This window comes from Schistocerca serialis, chromosome 2 (assembly GCF_023864345.2).
Source record: "Schistocerca serialis cubense isolate TAMUIC-IGC-003099 chromosome 2, iqSchSeri2.2, whole genome shotgun sequence".
NCBI classification, from domain to species: Eukaryota; Metazoa; Arthropoda; class Insecta; order Orthoptera; family Acrididae; genus Schistocerca; species Schistocerca serialis.
The window spans coordinates 704,141,423-704,169,329 of NC_064639.1; the positions used below are offsets into that span (position 1 = coordinate 704,141,423).

General features: G+C 38.2%; 1 protein-coding gene across 2 annotated transcripts in view; it reads left to right on the forward strand.

Moving 5' to 3' along the window:
* Positions 1–27,907, forward strand: part of LOC126455670 (sialin-like) — a 159,432-nt gene that overhangs the window by 119,841 nt on the left and 11,684 nt on the right. Inside the window, exons 9-10 of one of the 2 annotated variants that reach the window (XM_050091440.1) lie at positions 1,123–1,208; positions 16,219–16,526. In XM_050091440.1, coding sequence (XP_049947397.1) covers positions 1,123–1,208; positions 16,219–16,449 — 317 coding nt within the window. In that variant the 3' untranslated portion in view covers positions 16,450–16,526. Of the gene's footprint in view, positions 1–1,122; positions 1,209–16,218; positions 16,527–27,907 lie in introns of those variants that run through there. The other variant, XM_050091441.1, reaches the window with a different exon arrangement.

Sequence of the window (27,907 nt, forward strand, 5' to 3'; positions counted from 1 at the left end):
TATTCCAATATGTCCTGAAGACTAGTAAATTGAAGAATGTTTACATTATAAACAAGCTAGTTTGCTCCATTTAGTAAAACTGCATTTAATTACTTTTCTTTGTACTGTGATTGTTACTCTTCATGTTGTTATACAATGATTGGTGCAAGTTGAAAATTAGAACATGATCATACATATCTACTTCCATAGTGAAATTGTGGTCTTTGTGATGTGTATTTATCATGTGTATCATATTGTTTAATAGGTGAATATCAGTCTGTTACATTACAGAGGCAAAGACTGTCATAATAAAACACAGTAAAATTTGCAAGTGACAAAAGTTCACTGCATAATATCAAGGAGTCTTGTTATTTGGAATTTGGTGTATTAATATTTTACAATTTGTAATATGGTGCATAGAGGCATATTTTACATGAAGAATGACAATTTTATGGATGTTGAGTGTTGGAAAATTACACAATAATGACTCTTTGCTTCTTTATCATTTGAAAGTTATCTTAAGTACTGGAATATCTAGCATAATGGCAAGAGAAATCACGAAAGCACTGGATAGAAGTTCATAAATTACATGGTTCATGTCATAAACAGAGAGGTGTTCTTAGGAATTTTCTAATAAATTGTGATTGGTCAGACTGATGGTTGCTTATTTAGTGCTACTGAAAATTTTTAGTATTTGTTTCACTTCCTGAACGTTTCTGAAATATTAAAATTTGGTGAACTACCAGACTGCATACTTTACAGATAGGTAACAATTCAGTGCAAAGTAAACAAAGAAAATGTTGAAAATGTTTACTGGCAAACTATACATGAGAGTGACAATTTGTGTAACAGTAATGTCACACAGAAAGGGAACAGTCTTTACAAGTTGAACTACTTCGTCAAAGCTTAAAAACACGTACATGCAATTTTTTGTATATTTTCCCACATACATCCATAGTTATCTATAGATCTATCTCTCTTTCAGACGAAGTACTTATACATTGGTAATTGCATTCAACTATTATAACTTGGTTTATGTTTTATTATTTCAGGTTTATGTTTTATTATTTCAATCAGATTAATTTTTGCAATTGTGATGGAGTCAAATATGGCACGATAATTTCTCTGTACTCTGCTTTTTAGGTGTAACGTATGGCATAAGCAACATGGTTAGTGCTACTCCAGGATTCTTAGCACCAATAATTGTCAGTACACTTACGTACCAAAATGTAAGTACTTTATAACAAATAATATCTTCTACATATCTGTAGCTTCCTTGTAGAAAAACAGAGGAAGATTATAAATTAACACTTTAATAGTGCTGAAGGAGTTGGAGCTTAGCATTAATACAAGGTATGTCCAGAAAGTAAGTATCATTTTGCGGGAAAAAATGCATAAAGACTTTTTGTTTCAAACCAAAATTTACTTTTACAAGAAAGAGTATTTCTTAAACTACTTTTCTGCATAGTTGCCACCATTGTTCAGACATAGGTCACAGCGGGGAACCAACTCCTCTATGTCCTCTTGATAGGAAGGTGCCGCCGGTGAAGAAAGCCGCTGCTAAACAATGTTTTTTACATTGCCATTGCTGTCAAAGCACCTTCCTCCAAAATCATGCTTCAAGTTCAAGAACAAGTTGTTTTCAGACTATGGGAGATTGTGGCGAGTGATTAAAATGTTCCCAACCTAATTGTTGAATAAGGTTCCAAGTGAGACCAGTAGAATGGGGACAAGCATTGTCATGAAATAACACAATGTCTTGACTGAGTATTCCACACCTTTTGTTCTGAATTGCATGCCAAAGTTTTCTTGATATTTTTTATTATCATACCACATTAACGGTTTCATGCGTGGGAAGGAACTGAACAAGCAGAATGCCCTGTATGTCCAAGAACACAGTGCTGATAATGTTGTTTTGAATTTTGTTTTTTGGAGGATCATGAGTTCCTCCACTCCATCAATTTTGATTCTGGAATGACATGTCAAACCCAAGTTTCATCATCAATCACTATTCTGTTTAAGAATTCATCTCCTTCATGTCTGTATTGGTTAAGAAATGTCAAAGCACTGCAAACCCTTGCTTTGTAGACACCTATAAGTATTTCTGGAACCCAACGGGAACACAATTTGCAAAAATTTAAATGATTTGTGACAATCTCATGCGAAACAGTTTTTGAAATTTGTGGAAACTCATCACAAGGCATTCTTATTGTGAACCATCTGCTTTCATGAAATTTCTCATTCACTTTCTGAATCAAAACATCACTGATACCGTAACAGAAGATCATGCACTCCATGATTCGTCATGAACATTGGTTCACCCATCATTGAACTGCCTCGCCCACTTTCTCACCATTCCATCAGTCTTTACATTTCTGTCATAAATCTGTAAAAGTTTACAATGAATTTCAGTGGAATATTTCCTGAATGGTTGAAATATGCTGAAGTTAAGCCACTGTTTAAGAAGGGAGATAAAGAAATAACATCAAAATTCTGTCCAATTTCACTTTTGCCCACATTCTCAAAAATTTTAGAAAAGGTAATGTACAATCGGCTTGATATCCATCTTATCATAAATAACATACTGTCAAAGTCTCAGTACAGATTTCTAAAGGGTTCTGATATTGAGAAGGCTATCTACACTTACAGTGAAAATGTACTTAATTCTTTAGACAAAACATTGCAGGCAACTGGTATATTTTGTGATCTGGCAAAGGCATTTGACTGTGTAAATCACAATATTCTTTTAAGTAAATTAGAATATTATGGTGTAACAGGAAGTGCTGCAAATGATTCAAATCTTGTATCTCTGGCAGGAAACAAAGGGTGTTATTAGGAAAGAAACATGTATTAAGATATCAGGCATCATCCAACTGGGAACTAATTATATGTGGGGTTCCACAAGGTTCCATCTTATGATCCTTACTTTTTCTTGTGTGTATCAATGACCTTCCATCAGTTACATTACCAGATGCCAGTTTGTTTTGTTTGCCGATGAGAACATTGCAATAAGTAGCAAATCAAGTGTAGTCTGAGAAAGATTGGCTAGTAAAATATTTGTGGACATTAACCACTGGTTCCTAGCCAATTATTTGTCACTAAACTTTGAAAAAACACACTACATGCAGTTCAGAACTTGTAAGGGGTGTCCCGCGAGTATGTGCCTAACGTATGATGACAAGCAGATAGAAGAAGTGGACTGTGTTAAATTCTTGGGATTACAGCTTGATAATAAATTCAGCACAAAAAGTATTGGTAGAACATCTGGAAAGGGAAAAGTAAGACAGACAAGTTGGTGGGATGATACCACAATCCAAGCAGTTTGAAGAAAAAATGGAGCATGGAGAAAGTGGTGGAAAACTAAAAATGACGAAGACCATAAGAGATATATAGAGGAAAAGAAGAAGTACAAAGAAATAGTGGAAACAGCAAAGAAAAAGGCATGGGAAGAGTTTACAAAAAAAAAACTTGAAGAAGATGTGAAGAGCAATAAGAAAATGTTCTATAAAATGATGAAAAATAAAAGGAAGGCTTCTGAAGTACCAGTAAAGATGGAAACAGAGGACGGTACTGTGATTGAAGATCCAGAGAATATAAAAGATCTCTGGAAAGAACATTTTAAGAAACTGTTAAATGCTGAGGAGCAGGTACATGAGGAAACAACAAAGAATGGAGAAATTGAGAGAAGTTGGGAAGCAGAATTAGGACAAATTACATGGGAAGAAATGGAAAAAGCTGTGAAGGAGATGAATGGGGGGAAAGCCCCTGGACCTGATAAGTATCAGTGGACATGATAAGAGCAGCAGGTCCAGTGGGAATGCAGTGGCTGTATAGAGTACTATCAAGCGTGTGGAGAAATAGTACAATACCTGATGATTGGAGAACAGGAGACATTGTTCCCATCTTCAAGAAAGGCAATAAAAGAATTTGTAAAAACTATAGAGGAATAACCCTTATGAGTCATACAGCCAAGATTTTTGAGAGAATTTTACTAAATTGAATAAGTGAAAAGATAGAAAAGGAGCTGAGTAAGAACAGCATGGGTTTAGGAAAGGAAGAAGCAGATCGACCTGATATTTTCTATCTGTCAATTGGTGGAAAAAAGTTGGGAGTATAATAAAAGGATGATAATGGTTTTTATAGATGTAAAAAAGGCATATGACTCAATTAACAGGGAAGACTCTGGGAAGAAATGAAGAAGATAGATGTAGACGATGGTTACATTAATGTAATAAAGACAATGTACAGAGGACACAATTGTAGAATGAGAACACCATTGGGGCACTCTGAATGCTTTGAAATAAGACAAGGACTTAAGCAAGGAAGTATTCTATCTCCTGCACATTTTAATGTTATGATGGAGGGAATGAACAGGGCAGTAAAAGAAAAAGACAAAAAGATGATTTTTGCAGATGATATGGTAATGTGGGGTGATAAAGAGGTAGATGTACAGTTACAGCTTGATGCGTGGGAGGAAATAATGAAAAGGTATGGATTAAAAATAAATAAAGATAAGAGTGAAGTAATGGTATTTGGAAGAGAGAAAGGAATCAATGGAAATATTACCTTGAAAGTGGTAGAAAGTTTCACTTATTTAGGGAGTGAAATATCTAGGGATGGAAGAATAACTAACGAAATTAATAGGAGGTTACAGAAGGGAGGCAATTTCTACCAAACAATAAAACACCTGATTTGGAATAAGGAAGTTTCAGAAAAAGCAAAACTCCTTGTGTATAAGAATTGTTACTTCCCTATTGTCACCTATGGTGGAGAAACATGGACAATGACAGAAAGGGACTGGAGCAGACTGCAAGCAGGGGAAATGAAATTTCTCAGAGCAGTTAAGGGAAAAACAAGAATGGACAGAGTAAGGAATGTACAGATTAGAAAGTATGAGAGAAGAAATTGAAAAAAAGAGATTAAGATGATATGGGCATGTTAAAAGGATGCAGGGGCAGAGACTCCCCAAAATTATGGAAGAACTAAAGATGGATGGAAAAAGACCTGGAGGGCACCCAAGAACACAGTGGAAAATGGGAGTGAGAATATCTGTAAAAAGGAGAGGTGTGACCGGGCAGCAAGTGGAGGAAGAAAAGTGGTGGGAGGACCGAGCCAAATGGAGAGGACTCGTCAGCACCCACACCCAGCAGTGGCCGGAGTGGGATTCGGATATAGATAGATAGAATGAATTCAACTGGCAGGAGCACACCACAGAACTGCTGAAGCATCTTAACAAATTTCTATTTGAAATGTGAATTGTGTCAGACATAGGGGATATAAAAATGAAAAAGCTGGCATACTATGCTTACTTTCATTCCACAATGTCAAATGGGATTTTTTTTTTGGGGTAATTCATGAAGCCAAGCTAAAGTTTTCCAGGCACAAAAATGAGCAATAAGAGTTATATGTAGAGTGAACTGAAGAACATCCTGCAGAAGCCTGTTTAGGGAACTAGGGATACTAACTACTGGTTCCCAATATATTTATTCTTTAATGAAATTTGTCATTAAAAGGTATATCACTTTTTCAAACCAACAGTTCAATTCATGAAATCAATACCAGAAATAAAATCACTTACTCTTGTACTAAAAGGGGTGCATTGTATTATTCAGGAACAAACATTGCCAGCAGCCATAAAAAGCTTAACAACCAATGAAATTCAGTCTAAGAGAAGTCTAAAGGAGTTATTGGTGGCCAACTCCTACTACTTCATTGAAGAATAGTGCACATGTGTTCATTAAAAAAAGATGATAATTCCACTTGAGACCTGTAGAAGAAACATTAGCTTATTTGTTTCAGTTGTAAATATTTGTCATGTATTATTGTTTTTCTGACATGTTCTACATCCTGGAGGACCTTCTCACTACGAATCAATTGGAATGAAAGTAAATCTAATCTAATCAGCTGTTTTGCATTCAAAGACTGTATTACATAATGCACATCACAGTAAGCTGGCTCGGAGATTGTCTTAAGCATGTAAACGCAACACAGTCTGGCTGTGGTGGCATCAGTGGAAAGACAGTGAACCAGAGAGACAAGTGCGAATGTGTGCAACTGTAACACTAGTGTTGAAGTGATGGAGGAATGAAATGTTACTTATTTTCCTGACATGCCTCATATCTTCTTTTTTTTCATGTTCTGATCAAGAGCCAGTTCACATCTATAGGATGATAGTAGTGATAAAAGACACAACTCCATTGCTATTGTGCTTTATTTGACTTGATTGGTTCTTGGATTTGGGCAGCTGCATTATCAAGTTGTTATAATTAATTAATTAATTCAGTCATCATATTCTATAGATCCCATCAAGGAGGAGGACCTACAAGGATGTGGGTAGTCAAAGACATCATAGGAACTTAATCTATTTAGTGTATTAACAACAAACTGTCACTACACTGCTTAATTATGTTCAGGGTTGTGCTGTCTAAATTTAATGAAGTAAATTAGTATGAAAGCTGCTACTTTGAAAAAAAAAAAAAAAGCTGATGTTTACGTGCTGTTAATAGCTTAACAATTACATGATTACCGAATTATTTTACATCTATATATCCTGAATGCTATTTATAGTACATTATTACTTGTCTTTCAACTTTGTTAATACTGCTACTTAACATGTAACTAACAGAAATTTTGATTCCCTGAATCTAGATATTTAGACAACTTGTAGAAATATGAGATATGGTTTTAATTTTCTTTTGAACTGGTAAGAATTCCCAAATTCTCACTTTATGTTAGACAGGAGCTTGTTGAATGTCTTACCAGCAGAGTACACAACTCCATTCTGAACCCTGGACAAGGAAGCAAGTTAATATGAAAATTATTTTTGTGACATGTATTGTGACTGTATACATTACAGTTCAGTTGAAACTGATTTCTTATTATCAGCAACAAAAACCATTAAGGAGTAAATGTATTGGGGAGTGAGTGTAAGAATTACAGGATCATAAAAAAGGCTTCTGCTTTACACAATATTCTCACTGCTCACTTCTTCTAAACAAACACTTCATTTATTTACTTTGTTTACTTACAATTTACTTTATTTACTTACAATGCCACGTCAAAAAACTCTGCACCCTGCTAACTTTCTGCTCCCACTTTGGAGTACCACTGTTCACCACCTCTACAACAACCTCCAAACGTCCCGCACGTCTCCTCATAGCCGACAAACATTATCTCACAGCCTTTCTACAGTTACCCCACCCTCCAAAACTCCCTCCCACCACCACACAGAATCCAGAGCCTAAACAGACCCGAAACACAGTCATGAGACTTTCCTCCAGAAGCCTTAGCCCCAACAGAAATATCAATCCTTTCCAAAGGTCTCATCTTTTGCCCCATTCCCAAATTCAATCATGCAAGACTTGGTAAAGACCTTATCTCCTTCTTCTGGTCCCTACAGTGGAAACACTTTTTTGCCACCAACTGTACCAATCAGACTCAACAAAAGACCAATGTTTAACCCTGTCTGACTCAGTTCACTCCTCCATCCAACTGTGATCCACCCCACTGCCCCCAAACCACCCCCCAGTTAACTTTCCAGAATTTCTTAACCTCAAACTTTGCCTCACCATCATTCCCCAAATCCCTCAGCATGCAAACTAACCTGACATCTGCAGAAGAACTGCAGTCCACCATCTGAAAAATGATCCGAACCTTATACCTGCGGACGGAGGCTCCACCACTGCTGTTTTGAGCTACGGGGATTACCTGGCAGAAGGACTCTGCCAGTTGTCAGATACGTCCACCTACAAACCTTGCCATGGTGACCCCATTCCAGAAATCCAGCAGGATCTCCAGTAACTCCTCAAATCCTTAGGTCCATCCCAGAACCTCTCTGTGGAGTCCATCTCTCTGCTCACCCCTATCATTCTCTGCACTTCTACCTTCTACATGCTTCCTAAAGTCCATAAATCCAACCACCCAGGATGCCCCATTGTGGCCGGTTACTGTGCCTCCACTAAGAGAATCTCTGCTCTCACATACCAACACCTTCAACCTATTACCCAGAACTTACTCTCCCATATAAAAGATACCTACCATGTCCTCCACCAACTCTCCACAGTTACTGTCCCTTTACCACATGGTACCTCATCACTATTGATGCCAACTCCCTTTACCCTAACATCCCTAATGCCCATAGCCTTACCGCTATTGAACACTACCTTTCTCAGCGCCCAACTGATTCTATACCAACAACCTCCTTCCTAGTCATCATGACCAACTATATCCTCACCCACAATTACATCTCCTTTGAAGGTGTTACCTACAAACAAATCTGGGGTACGGCTATGGGGACCTGCATGGCACCATCCTATGCCAACCTATTCATGGGCCATCTGGAGGAATCCTTCCTAAACACCAAAAATCCTAAACCCCTTACGTGGTTCAGATTCACTAATGACATCTTTGTGATCTGGATCGAGGGTTAGGGCACCCTATCCACATTCCTCCAGAACCTCAACAGCTTCTCCCCCATTTGCTTCACCTGGCCCTATTCAACCCAGTGTTGACCTCCACCTCAGAGACGGTTACATCAGCACCTCTGTCGAAATCAAACCTACTAACCACTAGCAATACCTCCACTTTGACAGCCGCCACCCATTCCATACCAAGAAGTCCCTACCATGCAGCCTAGCCAGCATGGTCATCAAATTTGCAGCTACAAACAGCCCCTCTCAAAATATAGCGAGGGTCTCACTGAAGCCTTCACAGACCGCAATTATCCTTCCAACCTCACACAAAAACAAATCTCCCATGCCTTATCTTTCCAGTCTACTGCCACCTCCTAAAGTCTCACTGTTTGGCCACAAAGGGGCATTCCTCTCGTAATTCAGTATCATTCGGTAGTGAGAAACTGAATTACATTCTCCATCAGGGTTTCGACTACCTCTTATCATGTCCTGAAATGAGAAATGTCCTGCCCACTATCATTCCCAACCTTCCCACAGTGGTATTCCACCATCCACCAAATTTACACAATATTCTTATCCAAACCTACACAACCCCCTCTCCCAATCCCTTATCTCATGGCTCACATCTCTACCTAGATGCAAAACTTGTCCCATACATCCTCCCACCACCACCTATTCCAGTCCATTCTCATACATCACCTATCCCATCAAAGGCAGGGCTACCTGTGAAACCAGTCATTTAATCTACAAGCTAAGCTGCAACCCCTGTGCTGCATTCTATGTGGGCACAATGACCAACAAGCTGTCTGTCTGCGTGAATGCTCACCAACAAACTGTGGCCAAGAAACAAGAGGACCACCCTGTTGCTGAGCACGCCACCCAACGCAACATCTTTCATTTCAGTGACTGCTTCACAGCCTTTTTGCCATATGGATCCTTCCCACCAACACCAGCTTTCCTGAATGGCGCAGGTGGAAAGTCTCCCTGCAGTATATCCTATGTTCCCGTAACCCTCCTAGCCTCAGCTTTCTTTAGTCACTGTTCTCACCCATCCAGCCCCATCCCTGTTCCCATTGCAACACTACACAGCCCTCATTCCACCATCGCACCCAGTCTTTTTACTTCTCTCCTGACAGCCAATCAGTTCCAGTCATTCCATAGGAAGGAGGTACACGGCTCATGTTGTCTGTAGTTCAACCATGCCTAGATTGTCAATACAGCAGTTTGATCCTGCCCACATTGTTACTTTGTGCCAGGAAGGGATTTCAACAAGGGAAGTGTCCAGGAATCTTGGAGTGAACCAAAGCGATGTTATTTGGATATGGAGGAGATACAGAGAGACAGTAACTGTTGATGACATGCCTTGTTCAGGCCACCCAAGCGCTACTACTGCAGTGGACGACCGCTACCAATGGATTATGGCTCAGAGGAACCCTGACAGCAACGCCACCCTGTTGAATAATGCTTTTTGTGCAGCCACAGAACATTGTGTTACAACTCAAACTGTGCACAATAGGCCACATGATGTGCAACTTCACTCCCAACGTCCATGGTGAGGTCCATCTTCACAATCATGATACCATGCAGTGCAGTACAGATGGGCCCAACAACATGGTGAGTGGACCGCTCAGGATTGGCATCACGTTCTCTTCACCAATGAGTGTCACATATGTCTTCAACCAGACAATCTTCGGAGACCTGTTTGGAGGCAACCCAGTCAGGATGAACGCCTTAGACACACTATCCAGTGAGTGCAGGAAGGTGGAGGTTCCCTGCTGGCATTATTTGGGGCCAACATAAGCTGCTGGTAGTCATGGAAGGCACCATAAGGGCTGTACGATACGTGAATACCATCCTCTAACCGATAGTGCAACCATATCGACAGCATATTAGCGATGCATTCATCTTCATGGACGACAATTCTCCCCCCATTGGGCAAATCTTGTGAATGACTTCCTTCAAGATAATGACATCGCTCGACTAGAGTGGCCAGCATGTTCTACAGACACGAACCCCGTTGAACTCGCCTGGGATGAATTGAAAAGGGCTGTTTATGGTCGATGTGACCCACCAACCATTCTGAGGGATCTACGCTGAATTGCCATTGAGGAGTTGGACAATCTGGACCAACAGTGCCTTGATGAACTTGTGGATAGTATGCCACGACGAATACAGGCATGCATCAATGCAAGAGGACGTGCTACTGGTATTAGAGGTACTGGTGTGTACAGCAGTCTGGACCACCACCTATGAAGGTCTCACTGTATGGTGGTACAACAGGCAATGTGTGGTTTTCATGAGCAATAAAAAGGGCGGAAAATGATGTTTATGTTGAACTCTATTCCAGTTTTCTGTACAGGCTCCAGAACTCTCGGAACCAAGATGATGCAAAACTTTTTTGATTGTGTAATATGTGCTGGTGATACATTCAGTGTCTGCACCAGTAAAACTAAGGCATTTTTATTCCATAGTTTATTACTGGGGATAGTGTTTGCAGCACTTGTGAGGAAATAGTCATTAAATTTGGTGGTCAGTGACTTGAAACTGTCACAATTTCTGTCACTGCTTTTGTTAAATTGTGTCTTTGTTTTATGGAGGAAAAAAAAAGACTTAGTGTAAGGTCTGATCATTACAGACTTATGGCCTTCAACTATTCTTTCACGATAATGACCCTAATCAAGATTCTAACCAATTATGTTTAAGAAATTGCTTATCACAGTAGTGCTGTGTTTTTTATTGCAACTTTGCATAACATCATTTGGACAATGGTACGGAAAGATATTAGCCATGGTCTTATTGATGTGGTTAAGGAAGCTATGGAAAACCTTAATTAAAATAGCTAATCAGGAATTTCCACCACGCTAGTCTTCAACATGATGCTTATGACTTAATCATTATACTACCCTACTCAGTTGTGGACAAGAATTGAAAACCTGATAAGTTTCCTTTGGCACCCAGTATCTGGCCAACTGAGTTGTCTTATCTGCCTAAATGCTTCAGCTAGCCAGTATCTATCTGAATTATTTTACTTTCTTTAAACAGAACAGATGTGAAACTCATGAGATATACTTGAGTATCTCAGTTGCCCAAAAATCTAGGTTTGTACCCCAGGATAGCTGATATCTGTGTGATAAACATATAATCCTGAGCAGACATGCCTATAATGCTCTCTGGCAGTTTGAAGTCATGGGATGTTATACAAAGATCTTTAAAAATTTCCTGGAGAGTGTTTAATATACTTTACATCAGCAATAAATTACAAAAAACTTTCACAGGAGCAGTCCCTGGGAAGGCGTAAAATACTGAATGACACAGTGCATGTACAAAAAACTCAGATCTATCTAATGTTAGTGACACACGTCTATTCCTTCACAAAATAATGCACAATTGCAAGACTGAAGAAAATTTTATGAAAAAAGGAGATAAAATAATTATATTAGAAGAGGTGAATGTATGAGGGCTGTTCAAAAAGGAAGGTGACTTTTCAAATTGCGTGGCCAATGTACAGGCGATTATCAATCTTTTTTTTGTTATGTTGGTACCCATGTCCCAAACATATGTTCACAGTTTCAAGTGTACAGCGTACTTAATTTGTTTTTGAGAGGTAGAAGGGTTAAACATGTTTTAGTGTGCTCAGCGATTTTCTGTCATTATAAAAAATGGAGCAAAGATTTTGCATCAAATTTTGTGTGAAAAATGGAATCAAGTGCTCTAAAGCACTTGAGATGTTGACAGTGGTATATGGTGAGTCTGCTCTAAGTAAAAAAAAATGTTTACAAGTGGTACATGCTGTTTCAAGATGGCTGAGAAGACACAAGTGATGGACCTCGCTCTGGGCATCCTAGCACATCAACAACAGATGATAATGTCAAAGCTGTGAAGAAAATTGTTTTGAAAACTGTCAAATTACTATAATAGAAATAGCTGAGGATGTTGGCATATGGGTCAGCTCATGTCATGCAATTTTTTTGGGTGTTTTGGGCACAAGACATGTGTCACCGTAATGTGTTCCAAAATTTCTCAATTTTGATCAGAAGAACCATTGCATGAACATCACTCAGGAGCTCTTGAATGACATCAATGATGATCCTGATTTGCTCAAAAGGGCCATAACTGGTGACAAAACGTAATCAAACTTCAAAGTTTTGCTCACTGTTTTTTTTTTTTTTTTTTTTTTTTTAATTACCGTGGTGCAGTGCATCATTAATTTTTGCCTCAAGGTTGTACGGTCAATAAGGGGTATTACCTTAATGTTATGTTCCTTCTGCAAGAAGCAACATGCAAAAAATTTCCGGAATTGTGCAAAAACAATACATGGCTTTTGCATCACGACAATGCACCTGCTCATTCATCATTGCTTGTGAGAGATTTTTTGGTGAAAAACAACATGACAATCATGCCTCAGCCACCATATTCACCAGATTTGGCCCCCTGTGCCTTTTTCCTGTTCCCAAAACTGAAGAGACCTATAAAAGGATGAAGATTTTCAATGATTGAGAAAATAAAATCTGCATCGCTGGAAGTACACAAGGGTGTACCAAAAACTGCTTATGAGAAGTGCTTCAAGTATTAGAAGAAGCATTGGAACAAGTCTATTGTATCTGAAGGGGATTACTTTGAAGGGAACAACATGAATATTGATGAATAAATAAATATTTTTTCATATAAATATAAAGTCACCATACTTTTTGAACACACCTCATATAGAGAATGAACACACCTCGTATAGAGAACTGATAAAGAGAGAGTGAAATCTCCAATGAGAGAAACCTACAGTTGCAGGAAAGTTTCCAGACAGACATCTTAACTTGCTGAAAGAAGGAATTTACTCTCCACCAGTGCAGTATTTCTTTCGAGAGCTTTTGAGTCTTTCGTCAAGATTATGTTCTGACAACTGTAGTTGCATAGATCATAAGTGAATGGAGTCTGACCATACTCACTGTTGCCTTATCACCAGAGAAAAATTAATAAGTCAGTTGTCTCAATAAACCATGCATAATGATGTAAATACAATTTCATGGATAATTTGGATGATGTTTGGAGGAATTTTATATTTGGAAACAGGCTGGATTTTAATTCACTGCCAAGTTCAAACTGCTCAGTTCCTTGATTGCCTTTATCAGGAAGCTATTCATCCTCACCAAGGATAGAAAGTAAGTGACACCACATGAGGAAACTAAAGCATGACAATTTACCCAGGAGACAAAGGAACGGCACAAAGACCTTATCATACAGTATGTGTATGGGCTCTTAGGAAAAGTATTAGTTCTTGTGAGACACTCCTCAGGAAGAACACAATTATCAGACTCAGGATATAAAATACTGTTGTAGCAATTTTGTATGATTTCTCTATATAATGTAGAAACCGATTTTCACTTCATATAATTATGAAAAATGCTGGTGCTCAAATGAACATAAAAGATACTAAAAATCACAAATAAACATTATTTCAGACTAGCTCATCAGTTACATTGAGAACTTTTTAGTGTATTGAATGAAATAATTTTGTAAGTTCATTTTCTTTTCCTCACGCATGCCACTGAGTGGGTCCACTGGAAGCAGTCCAGCACAGAGATGATTACAGTTTACATCCATGTTGTTTCTTCAATTATTTTCAGAATGGTTTGAAGAACCTCACAGAATTTTTATAGGTTGGAGATCCTTTGTTTTAAGAATATGTTGGAACACATGAAGTTTGATGGATTTTTACAGTGCTGAGTACAGCTTAAACCAGTCACACACTTGGTAATGAATATGCCTAAAATATTGATGACCCCTAGAAAACTAGCTGAGTACATGAGTGGACATAGAAGAACTGTACATCTTGGTGACATCCAGTTTACAGTTTCTGAGTGTGCTCTGTAGCATGACTCAAAGGACCTGAATGTCTGCTACACACATGGACTATTTGGATCCTCCCACAGCCCCCCCCCCCCCCAAACTTATAAACTCCATTAACATTCTCCTAATTTATTATTATTTTTCAACATATTTATTTATTTACTCAATCAATTTCTTTATTTCTTTCCGATTACCTTCTCCTCTTCTTACCTTCTCACATCCTCTCTCTCTAACACTCTTTCCTTGGGTTTTTCCCACCTTCTTTTCCAGTTTTTAAGTAACTATTCATTTTATTTCTCTTTATCTATCCTTTTTGCTTCTCACTTTGTCTTTACATATCTGGTCTGAAGCTGGTATTGTGCTTACCAGTATGTTATATCTGACCTCCTACCCTTTCTGACATTTCCCTCTTCATCTTTGTTGTTCCCTGTCCTCCCAATAGATGGTTCTCTCATGTTCTGGCATCTAAGCGATTTGCCACTGTTTTCTAATCTTTCCTATCCTATCTTTCTTTCCTCCCTGAAGAAGGAACTAATAGTTCCATGAGTTAGGATTTTTTGAAATTTTTCTTTTGGTTCTATCAAAATTTCACCTCTACAATGTAAGTACTGGGTAGCCATTCTGCCCCTTTGTAATTTTAAGACATTTTTAGTATCAAATCCAGATATGATTCAAACTTTCTTGCTTACCTTGATGGATAATATTGACAAAGTGCACTTAACAAATTTGTTGCTTAACAGATTTAGTTTTCAAAAAATTAAAACCTGTGAACTCATATGTATTGATGATAGCCTTGTTTTGTCTGTAACAGATGGCACTTACATCCATTAGCTTAAGTAATGTGGCACAGAGCAAAAATACATTTCAAGAGATCAGTGGTTTCCACAAAATATCAAAACAATTTTGTTATAAACTGTTATTATCCTGCTCAAGAATACAAAATGAAGCATTATACATTAGGATCAAAATATGACAAGATAAGTTAGTTAGAAGCAGCACTAGTAATCTTTGCATACATATACAGGAGTTAATTAAAGACAGTTGTCTTTAACATTATAGGCTACTTCTATTGATTATTTAGTGCCACTTGGATTTTTGTACATTTTATTCATTAAGTAATTGGAAAATCTTACGAGTAAACAACACACTCATTGGTCTAGGGAGATTGTCAGCTCATTTTAAAGAACATAAATTTTCACTCTGGTATAACTATTTTGTTATGTCATGTTAGATATGATATCACCAAAGTATTTTATGGCAGGTAAGAAGAAGTGGGGCCAATAAATATAGGAACTCTGATAAAACTCACAGGTGGCTACTCACTATGAAGAGCACAAAACATATTTATTTTCCAGAAATTAAATAGCAAAAAGGATATTTTGCATATATGTGATATACTAAGTCATAGAGAGAAACTATTAACTTCAAAATTTTGAATATTGCTATTTTCTACACATTTCTTTGACATCCTGTCCAGCCTGTAACAGACTTTACATTCATTTCTGTCTTGTCTTTTCTATTGTGACTTCAGCCTGAATATCTGAAATTTGATTCTGAATTTCCTTTTATTTTTTTCTCAATACTTTTCACACCTGTGAAATTACTACTAATACTGAATCAAGACTCCCCATGTGCTACCTATTTCTAAAATACCTGCAACCATAATTTGTCTTGTCCTAAGGTAATTAACACCATTGCTTTTTCTCTTTCTATCATACCAGTGTAAGTGCTCCTTTGTGTGCATACACTACATCTCTTTAACTTCCTATTTGAGTGTCTCATATTTCTATTTCCAATTTGTCCTTCCTTTCCTTACATTTTCTCACTGTCAGAAAAACAAGAAATTTTTGTTTTCAGTTCTTGTAATTGTCTTAATCTTCATCTGAAGATGATGTAGAAAGCCTGATTGGTATACAGGTATATATTTTAAGCATTATTCTTTAATATTCAGTGTTGTAATGAGAAAATGTATTTTTATGTATTGTAGCAAACATTTGGTCAGTGGCAGAAGGTGTGGCTGCTGATTGCAATAATCTTGATGATAGCTGGAGTCCTTGCCCTTTTCCTTACTGATGCCACACTTCAGCCTTGGAACACACCTGAGACAGAAGGAGCTGAGCTGAAAAACCTTGACAATCAGTATGATGAGAAAGGGAATCCAATAAATGATGTAAATGTTATTGTGAAAGAAAGGAAAGCTAGTTTGATTGTTGACTGATCATTTGATCTACAACAATTGCGTGAAAAACTGAGGACTGTTTTTCAGTATTGAAACTGTAACCTGTGGTAATTATATTGTAGCATGCCAGTTTTCTGCACTGTGCATTAATGTACTATATCCATGAGCACAAGACAGCAAATATTTCCTTTTTTGAGGACAATGTTTTGTTTTGTATCCTCTGTAATGTTTAGGTGCTTACAATAATCATGTGTAAAATGCATCAGTATTGTTTGTTTGTTAATGTTCAATGTGTCATACTCATTCAGTTTTAATGGTGTAAGATACCCATGTTCCTACAGTGCTTAGTTCTTTGTTATATGGATAAATACTTGTCCTTATTAATGGCTCTCAATACAGATAATTATGAGTTTATTGTTAGTAATATAAATTTTCTGGACTGTGATTGTGTGCATGTATTTTATCCCAACCCTTTCATACCTAGCATAATGAAAGGTACAATAAATAGGGCAGCATACCCATGAAGCATGTGTAGCACACAATGCTGAATGTTTTGTTTATTGCAGAGTGTCAAAATCCAACACTTACAACAGCTTCTTCATAACTTTCTATTTGTTTGAGGGGCTAATGCTTGTTTGTAAACAGATTTCTGCCTATTATAAACCCTTAAAGGCTTTTCTACAATAAATTTGTGAAATGAGGAGTGCAACATCAGAGTAATTCCACATACAGCTTGATTCTTAGCATTTTTACTTTTAATACAGGTGCACATTTTCATATAGGAAATACTTTTGCTGATAATGATGGAGCAACATTTGAGAAATGTCTCTGCCATAACCTGAATAGATGGTCTTCTATGACTGCACCTACATCTTTTTCATTCCCATTTCCCTAACTGAAAAGACTTCCCTTAACCTTGCGAGCATTCAAAATCATTGAAGTTTTCATCCTCACTACAATTTTTTATCTTTACTATTGTAGATGTAGAATAGTTATTTAACAGAGTGCAGGATTCTGTTTGATGTGCTAGAAGCCAAAGTGGCACTTCCACATACCGTAATGGTGCCATAATGTGCTAGCAAACAGGTGTGTGTGTGTTTTTTTATACATGTGCAGATGTGCAAGTGGGTGGGTGGATAGATGGGTGGGTGGCAGGGAGGGTGGGTGCGTGCACGTATGCGTGTGCTGAATCTACATCAAACACTACCAAAGGATCTTAGAAATATGTACTACTATACATACTTGTACATAATAACACACAGATTCAGTAAAATCACAGAATTCTGGTTAGTGCTATCTTGTGTCAAAATGTGAAACTCCAATTAGATAAAAATAAAGAACAGAGAGTTACAGCTATAATCAGGACAGTATGTCACTATGTTATTTCATCCAAAACACTCACAGCTTCATTTATTTCAAAAGCCTAAAACAATTCTTGGCACAGTTCTACACAAATTGCTTCATTATGCTGTACATTACAGACTAACTGCTAAAAATAAATGCTCTTTCATGTCATGGATTATTATTTTTTGAAAAAGACGAACTGTCTGCATTCTTCTTAGACAGCAAGTACACGTGTAATTAAACAGATTAGCATTTGATAATACAATGACCTACATAAGGGAATGAACATTTTATTTTATAAAGTACCAGAAATGAGAATACCTTCACTTCCACTTATGTAAGATGCAACAACATACAGATTTATTCATCAGAGTTAGTTGTCTTTATGAGGGATGAATACTCCATTGATGGTCAAGCATTAGAGAATATTAACACTTCAGTTTTGACAAATAAGGTGGAGAAAGTAACAAGGCCTTGTGAGAGGAATCATACCTCAGTTTATCTGCAGCTGTTTGGGAAAACTGTGGAGAACATATAAGCAGCTCTTCAGATCATGGCTTACAGATCTGCTACAAGTGTCCTAGCACCTCTACATCTCGGTTCATTTAAAATGAGGTACAATGACAGAATGCTGATACTAAGAATAAGCCTTTTTAAGTATACTTCCTGTAAAGTATTAGAAGTATGGTTCATTTAGGAAATGAAAGATTTAGTTCCATTCATGAGAGCACATGATCTTGGTATATTACTTTTGTGGAACTGTTTTTCACAAATAGATTTGGTGCATAGCTCATAGCTACAATGTGGTACTCTGATGCTTAGCTCAGTTTTGGCAAATAATGTATAAGGCAATAGCCAATGTATAAGGCAATAGCCACAGCCTTGCTGAAGGAACTCCACATCATTCATGTGAGATGATTAAGTGAAATTACAAGTAGGATGGCAGAGCTAGACCTTCCATCTTCTGATCTAGAAATGACACCGATAATGTACTCTCACTTCATTTATTTGTCATGTTCTTTAAATGTGAATATGAAAGAGTCATCAAAATCTAAGTCTGTATACTGTACTAACAATTAATTATCTCCAAATTGCTAACTTATTTTGTGCTTGTATAAACTAAACAGAATACAATAAACTTGGTTATGTAATACTGCTAAACTAGCTTCTTCTTCCATCTGAATAATTAATTTATAAATTTTCAAAAAAAAAAAAAAAAAGAAATGATGCACTATATAACTGTGCTAAATTTGATTTGACTGAAGAGTTCCTAGATAAAAGAAGGCAGCATGTCATTCTCAAACTCTTCCGAAGTAAGAGTGATTTCAGGTGTGCCGCAGGGGAGTGTCATAGGACCATTGCTATTCACAATATACATAAATGACTTTGTGGATGACATCGGAAGTTCACTGAGGCTTTTTGCGGATGATGCTGTGGTATATCGAGAGGTTGTAACAATGGAAAATTGTACTGAAATGCAGGAGGATCTGCAGCGAATTGACACATGGTGCAGGGAATGGCAATTGAATCTCAATGTAGACAAGTGTAATGTGCTGCGAATACATAGAAAGAAAGATCCCTTATCATTTAGCTACAATATAGCAGGTCAGAAACTGGAAGCAGTTAATGCCATAAATTATCTGGGAGTACGCATTACGAGTGATTTAAAATGGAATGATCATATAAAGTTGATCGTTGGTAAAGCAGATGCCAGACTGAGATTCATTGGAAGAATCCTAAGGAAATGCAATCCGAAAAAAAAGGAAGTAGGTTACAGTATGCTTGTTCGCCCGCTGCTTGAATACTGCTCAGCAGTATGGGATCCGTACCAGATAGGGTTGATAGAAGAGATAGAGAAGATCCAACGGAGAGCAGCACACTTCGTTACAGGATCATTTGGTAATTGCGAAAGCGTTATGGAGATGATAGATAAACTCCAGTGGAAGACTCTGCAGGAGAGACGCTCAGTAGCTCGGTATGGGCTTTTGTTGAAGTTTTGAGAACATACCTTCACCGAAGAGTCAAGCAGTATATTGCTCCCTCCTACATATATCTCATGAAGAGACCATGAGGATAAAATCAGAGAGATAAGAGCCCACACAGAAGCATACCGACAATCCTTCTTTCCTCGAACAATAGGAGACTGGAATAGAAGGGAGAACCAATAGAGGTACTTAAGGTACCCTCCACCACACACCGTCAGGTGGCTTGCGGAGTATGGATGTAGATAGATAGATAGATGGAAATGTGTGTGTCTTGTGCATTTCAAGGTACACTGAAATTACACATAGGATAACATTCAAGTGTTTAATGAAATGTAATGATTTGACATGGAAAGTTCTGGCAGAATGTAAATAATTCAGCAGTAAGGTAACAACTCACTAAATAGTAGTGGCTTGAAATCATTGACAGGCACATAAATAAAACTGAAAACTGTGCTAGCTTTTGGAGGATGCCTTTTTCCAGCTAAACAAGGCACAGATAGGACAGGATAAACCTGTGATGGGTCTGGAGTAGGATGAGTAAGTGGATGAATCAAGATAGGTCTTTCATTTGGGTCTTCCACAGGAATATGAGACATGTAACAAGGGGTTGGGAATGGGTGTGGCAGAGGGATGGACCAGGGTATTGCATAGTCTGGGTAGGTGGTGTGAGCAGGATTTTGTGTGGGATGTTCCTCATTTCCAGACATGACAATAGATAGTTCCAGTGCTTGCAGAGGATATGTTCAGTTGCTCCAGCTAGGGATGCTATTTGGTGCAGAGGAGGGTTCCCCTTTGTAGTTGGTTGTTTGGAGTGGTAAGAATACTTGGGGTGTGTGAGGATATCACATCGGAAATGCCCAGGGACTAGAACTAATTAACAGTGTCTTTTCGTGAAGGCCTATGTGAGATGTCCAGTATACTGGGCAAGGAAATTCTTGTCAGTGCAGGTGTGCCACCCTCAGGTGCCCTGACAATATGGGAGTGATCTTTTGGTGCGGAAGGAATGATAGCTGTCAAAATGTACATACTATTCATGTTTAGTGAGGCTGATATGGACAGAAATGTGGAGCCATCAGGGATGTGGAGATTCACCTCCAGGAAGGTGGCATGATGGGCTGTGGGAATGAGGTGGAGGCTGTGGAAGACTGATGATAGAGTGTCTTGGCACTGGGTATAGATCATGAAAATATCATCAGTGAACCTGAACCACATAAGGGCTTTGCTGTTTTGGGAAGCAAGGAAGGTTTCATCTATATGGTTCATAATCAGACTGGCACAGAAGAGAGCCATGTGGTGCCCATGGCTGTGCTGCAGATCTGTTTGCATATCTTCCCTTCAAAGGTGAAGTAGTCATATTTGAGGGTGTAATTAGTTAGTGATATAGGATTAGGTCATGGGGCTGGAGTCAGAAGAATGTCGGGAGAGAATGTTCAATAGCAGCAAGACCTTGGGCATGGGGGGGTATTGGTATATAGGAGGATAAGATCAATAGTGATGAGTACGGTTGCAGGAGATAGTGGAGTAGGGATTTTTGAGAATCTGTGAAGGAATGATTAGTATGGGTCATTGGTATGAGTTTTAAGTGGATCTGAGAGAAAGACTCTGAGATTAGGCTAAGGATTTGAGTAAGCATTGGAGGTCAGGCTGGACTATTTGAGAATGGATTGCTATGGCAGGAGTTGCAGGAGGAAGAGTAATGCATTTGGAGATGTCAGATAATAACTATGATTTATTTTGACAGGATGGACTTTTTGTCTGCATGACAGTTAATTAAATCTGGGTCTGTTTTGAGGTTGTGAGTGGCTGTTCTTTCCTCCACTCAGAGATTTAAGTTCTTGGGAAGGAATCTAGGGAATGATAGTGGGGTCAGGTTGAAGGTAAGGAATTTCTGGAATGCAACCATGTGGCGGTTAAGTGAGAGAGAAGGAGAGTCACAGTTGCATAGTGGTATGTACTAGGAGGGGAAAAGTTCAATGACGGGATTAGACTGGCTGTGGTTGGAGGCACTGGTAGCAAAAAAGTGTTTTCATTGCAGAGATTATGAGAAGGGTAATACATCTTTGACAGGCCCAGCATGATTGAACTCTGGTGTCATGCTGAACACATGGCCTTTAGATAGTTCTGAACCTTTTCTAGGGTTGAGGATTTTGGTGTATTGATTGGCCACAGTGTGATTCACTGGGAGTGTGATATGTGTTGATGGCTAATGGTGCATCATGGTGGGAATAAGATGTCAATAAATTTGATAACTTTTAGAGTTGCTGATGCTGTCTGGATTGTTCTGCCAAGTATTTGAAACTAAGGGTTTTAATTTGTGAAATATTGTGTAGGTAGTAACAGTATCTTATGGAGGGAGCAGAGCTGGTTCAGGGATGCACGCAGCATGAAAATTTGTTTCCATACTTCAGGTTCGTCAGGGATAGGGATTGGTAGAATCTGAAAATTTGAGGGTCATTGTGAAAAAAGCTGTACTCCCACCAAATAAATCACTGCTGTTGGCAACCAACAAGTCAATCAATTGCCCACAGCCTAGCCTCACATGTTAAAGAAGTGAACCAATTTCTTTGACTGCTGTAATCCATCCCCACCCCATTACCATCAGGATCCCTACTTGTCACTGTTGATTCCACCTTCCTATGCACCAACATCCTCATGCCCATGGCCTTGCTGCTATCAAATGCTATCTCTCCCAATATCCTATGGGTTCCAAACTCATGACCTCTTCCCTTCTACATCTGATTACATCCAAACATATAACTACTTCATCTTTGAGGGGGAAATACAAAAAAAAAATCTGTGGCACATCCATTGCTCCTTCCTATGTCAATCTCAGTGTGAACCAATTGGATAAAATTTTCCTTGCCTCCCAAAACTGCAAAGCCCTTTTCTGATTCAGGTTCACTGATGACATCTTCATGATCTGAACACAAGGCCAAGACCCTCTATCCTCATTCCTCCAGAGCCTCGACCCTTTCTCTTCTGTCTGCTTCTCTTTGTCCTCCTCCTCCTCCTCCTTCCTGGATGTGAACTTTCACATCTCTGATGATCAATCCATACTTCTGCCCAAATCAACCTCAAAAACCATTAACAGTGCGTGTATTTTGGCAGCTGTCATTCCTTCCACACCAAAAAAATCACTCCCATGTGGTCTGGCCACCTGTAAGTGATACATCTACAGTAACAAGAATTACCTTGTTCCAGTAATCTGCAAGTCTCATTATGAACTTCACAGAATGGCACAGACCTCCCAATCCAGTCATAGACAGTTTTTGTACATCATATCCTCATACACCTCTAATCCTCCCACCACCCTATAGAACTTTAATAAAGGAGCACTCCTCTGAACATCTAGTATCATCCCATGCAGGAACAACTTAACCAGAACCTTCATAACCCTTGACCCTCTATAACTGTGGCCAGAAATGAACGACACACACTCATTCTCATACCTCCTAAAATGTTAGTCTGCTGACAAATGAATCTATGCAGTGTCCTGGTCCCTCCCTATGCCACAGCCACTCCCAGTCACTTGTAATATGTGTCCTATCCCTGATGCAAACCCAAGTGAAAGGCCTGCCTGATTCACCCATCCAGCACATCCTATTCCAGTGAGAGACTTACCCTATTCCATCAGAAGCAGGGCCACTTATGCATGCAGCCATGTTCTATATCAACTCAGATGTAATTTCTGCATATCATATTATGTATGCATGAGCACCAACCAACTGTACACTGAAATCAATAGTCACTACCAAACTGTCGCCAAGAGCAGAGTTGACCACCATGTAAGGGAACACACTGCTGAACACAATGTGCTTGATTTCAATGGCTCTTCCATAATCTGTTCCATTTGTCCCCTCAGCACCAGTTTTTCTAAACAACGTAGATGAGAGTTACCCTTGCATTATATACTTGGTTCCCATAATCCTCCTGGCCTCAATTTCCACTAACACCATGCCCCTCACCCATCTCCATCCTGCTCCAGGACCCTAACTGTACATCATCTTCCCCACAGTCTCCTCTTCCTCTGTTCTGTCACCCCCTCCAATTTTGGAACATATATTGTGTTCAAACATTACGAATTACCTCAAAGAAAAGTGTCTGATACACAGTCAACATGGGTTTAGAGAACATAGTGCTTGTGAAACAACTAACTCTTTACTTACATGAAGTGTTGAGTGCTGCTGACAAGGGATTTCAGATTGATTCTGGATTTCTGGAAGGTTTTTGACACTGTACCACACAAGCAGCTTCTAGTGAAATTGCATGCTTATGGTATATCATCTCAGTTATGTGGCTGGATTCATGATTTCCTGTCAGAGAGGTCACAGTTCATAGTAACTGACGGGAAGTCATCGAATAAAACAGAAGTGATTTCTGGTATTCCCCAAGGTAATATTATAGGCCCTTTGCTGTTACTTATCTATATAAACAAATTGTGAGACAATCTGAGCAGTCCTCTTAGGTTGTTTGCGGTCATCAGAAGACCAAAACAAATTGAAAAAAGATTTAGAAAAGATATCTCTATGGTACAAAAATTGGCAATTCACCATAAACAACGAAAAGTGTGAGGTCATCCACATGAGTGCTAAAAGGAATCCATTAAACTTTGTTTACACGATAAATCAATCAAATTTAAAGGCCATAAATTCAACTAAATACCTAGGAATTAAAATTATGAACAACATAAATTGTTAAATTGGAAGGAACACGTAGAAAAAGCTGTGGGGAAGGCTAATCAAAGACTGCATTTTATTGGCAGGACACTTAGAAAATGTAACAGATCTACTAAGGAGACTGCCTACACTATGCTTGCCCATCCTCTTTTAGAATACTGCTGCACAGTTTAGGATCCTCACCAGATAGGACTGACTGAGTACACCAAAAAAGTTCAAAGAAGGGCAGCACGTTTTGTACGATCGTGAAAGGGGAAAGAGTGTCACTGAAATGATACAGGATTTGGTTGGAATTAAAACAAAGGCATTTTTTGTTGCGGCAGAATCTGCTCACAAAATTCCAATCACCAACCTTCTCCTCTGAATGCAAAAATATTTTGTTGACACCTACCTACATAGGGAGAAAAGATCACCACAATAAAATAAGGGGAATCAGAGCTTGTACAGAAAGATATAGGTGTTTGTTCTTTCTGCGCGCTATGTGAGATTGGAATAATGGATAATTGTGAATGTGGTTCAATGAAACCTCTGCCAGGCACTTACATGTAATTTGTAGGGTATCCATGTAGATGTACATATAGATGTATTCCATGTTATCATCACCACTGTGTGCTGCATAAGCTCAGTGGTGCTGGTGTCTTGCAATTTAACTTGTGCACCAACTGGCTCTCCCTCCCTCATTTCTATACCATACACCATCTGCCTCTCCCTTTGTCATTTCTACCCTGTACAATTGCTGCCTCCTTCTGAGCCATCAGCTATACTTCCCCTACTTCAGCTATATTTCTGCTACTACTTACCTCCTTTCTCTCCTTGCCCACTTCGCCAAACAAGATTCCTCTCCCCAGTCTACCTGTACTGTGTGTGCGTGTGTGTGTGTGTGTGTGTGTGTGTGTGTGTGTGTGTTTAACAAAAATAGTTTTCATCATTGCAATTATCTCATATATTCAGTTTACTGAGTCTCAGTTACAACACTGTTGCTTTCAAAAAGTGAATGAAAAATACCTATGTTAATTATACTTACCTCCACCACTATTATGTGCTTCATCAGAACAACTAGATTTTCTAGTTTGTATTATGATGACTCAGGAGACTTTCATAGCTTACAAAAATCCTTAGAATGACACACTCAGCATTAAAGAAAATTTTAAAACTATAATTGAACACTGCAGGATAATTGGCTGCAACTTGGTGCAGAAAAGGATTACCACAAATTTATTCTACCAAGCACTGATTAACAAGTTTGGTGTCTAATGGATGTTTCTACAAAAACTGAAAAAAAACTGAATTATTGTCTTAAGGAACTTGGTTTCAGATCAAAGATGCTTGTCCAAACACCACACTGGACACACACAGAAACTGTTTCAGTTATGAGCGCCCAGTTGAGAAATTCTGTGGCATCCACTGTACAGTTCAAGTCTTGTTTCGAGTGACTTTCAACTGTTTCCAGAGTTGAAGAAGTTTTTGATTAAAATGGGAATGAATCTAATAAATTGCAATAGCATTAGATTTTAATGAAAATTGTTGTATAGTATCCAAAGTCCAAGAAGTATTTGGATATCACATAATTATGCGAGAAAGTACTGAACTAAATGTATGTTGTAAGCCTCCACCCATACAAGAATATAATCCTTCAAAATGTTCTAGATGCCATTTATACATGAGAATTATTTGCACCAGTGACAGTCACACTAAATGAATTTAATGACGATAACCTTTATAAGATTACTTACTTGGCTGTAGATTATTCTTTCCTCAGGAGCACCATTATGTCTGAATCTCTTACTGAAGGATGTTTGAGATCTCTAATTAATTAGAAAAATAAACACAACATGGACTTCATTTTCACTAATTAACAAGTTTATTTTTATTATAACCAAATGGAGTGATGACCAGTTCCTAACAATTAACAGCAGTTTAATTATTACTTAGCCAGTAACTCTTCTGTGATCAGACCATTTCAGTTTTCTTTGTAACAATTTTTCAGGACAATCAAACTAAGTAACCTTACAATTTGTCATTTGTCATAAGTTAGCTGCAAATTATTTAACTAGTTCATTACTAAAGTCTCACCTTAACCATTTGCATGTAATACTCCTCTAGTGTACACTTAGTTACTTGTAACACTGTCATATACTAATCTGCTAATTGAAGTTCATGTGCCAGTAACAGTAAATATAATTGTTATTCAACCAATAGTTAAAAAGGAATAACAACACTATCAGTAGTTCTTGCATGAATGCAACCCATTATTCACAGTACAGATGTTAATTGTACACTGACCTAATGTGGGCTGTAATACACTTTACTATATAAAATGAGCCACAGATTTTCATTGAGATGTTAACAGTGTGTCTATTGGGTGCTACCTACTTTATACGTAAGTACCAGTACTGACGCAAACTTTCGTGTAGATGTTAACTGGTTAATTGCCAGATATGGATTATTACATATGATGACAAGATGTGTTACACAGAGATGTTAGCAAAGTGCTACCCAGACGGAGACAAAATTTTTGGGTGGGTTGGAGTGTATAAAGACTGACACAATGATATTTTGTGATTTCGGTAACTGTGCACAATAGAGACCCAATGTAACTTGGTTATAGGGGGACAAGCTTTACTTCCAAGTTACGGTGTACCCATGGTATATTAAGAATGAGCCATATAATGACAAACTACACCTGGAAAGTTAGGAAGAACACATAATGCAATATTGTACATGCTATACTACACAGTATTTAAATTTAAAGAACATTAGAAGTAAAACATTTCATAAATTTACCAAATAGGCACAGGAATTAGACAAACTTCACTAAAATGTCAACAAAACAATAGCAAAAGTTTCAGTATAGTATACAAAGCACACTACAAATAAAGTATGATAATTTGCAACACTGCCTGCAAGCTGCAGTACATCATTATTATACTGTTTTAAAGAAGTCAGATAGCTTTCTTTGGCAGATCATTTCATGCACTGTCTTTTGTGCACATTGTTACATGCTCATCAGGTGCAACAACTCCATTTGGTTTGGTTCACATTGTCACTTAATTCGTGTTACCACTTTATATTACCCAGTATTTCATGTGTACTGGGAACACCATCTACGCTTTCTTATACAGCTTCTCATCCTCAATTGCTTCACTACTCTCACTTCAAACAGCATCAATAATGACCAAGTCATCATTTTTTTTTAGTCATCAGTCTTGCTGGATGTACTCCAATCTCTCTCTTCCTCTACAGTTTTTATTTTCTACAGCTTCCTCCAGTACCACGGAAGTTGTTCCCTGATGTCTCAACATATGTCATACCATCCTGTCCCTTCTTCTTATCAATGTTTTACATAAATTCTTTTCCTCACCAATTCTGCAGAGAACCTACTCATTCTTTATCCTATCAGTCCCCCTAAATTTCAATATTCTTCTGTAGCACTACATCTTGAATGCTTCATTTCTCTTCTGTTCCAGTTTTCTCACAGTTCATGTTTCACTA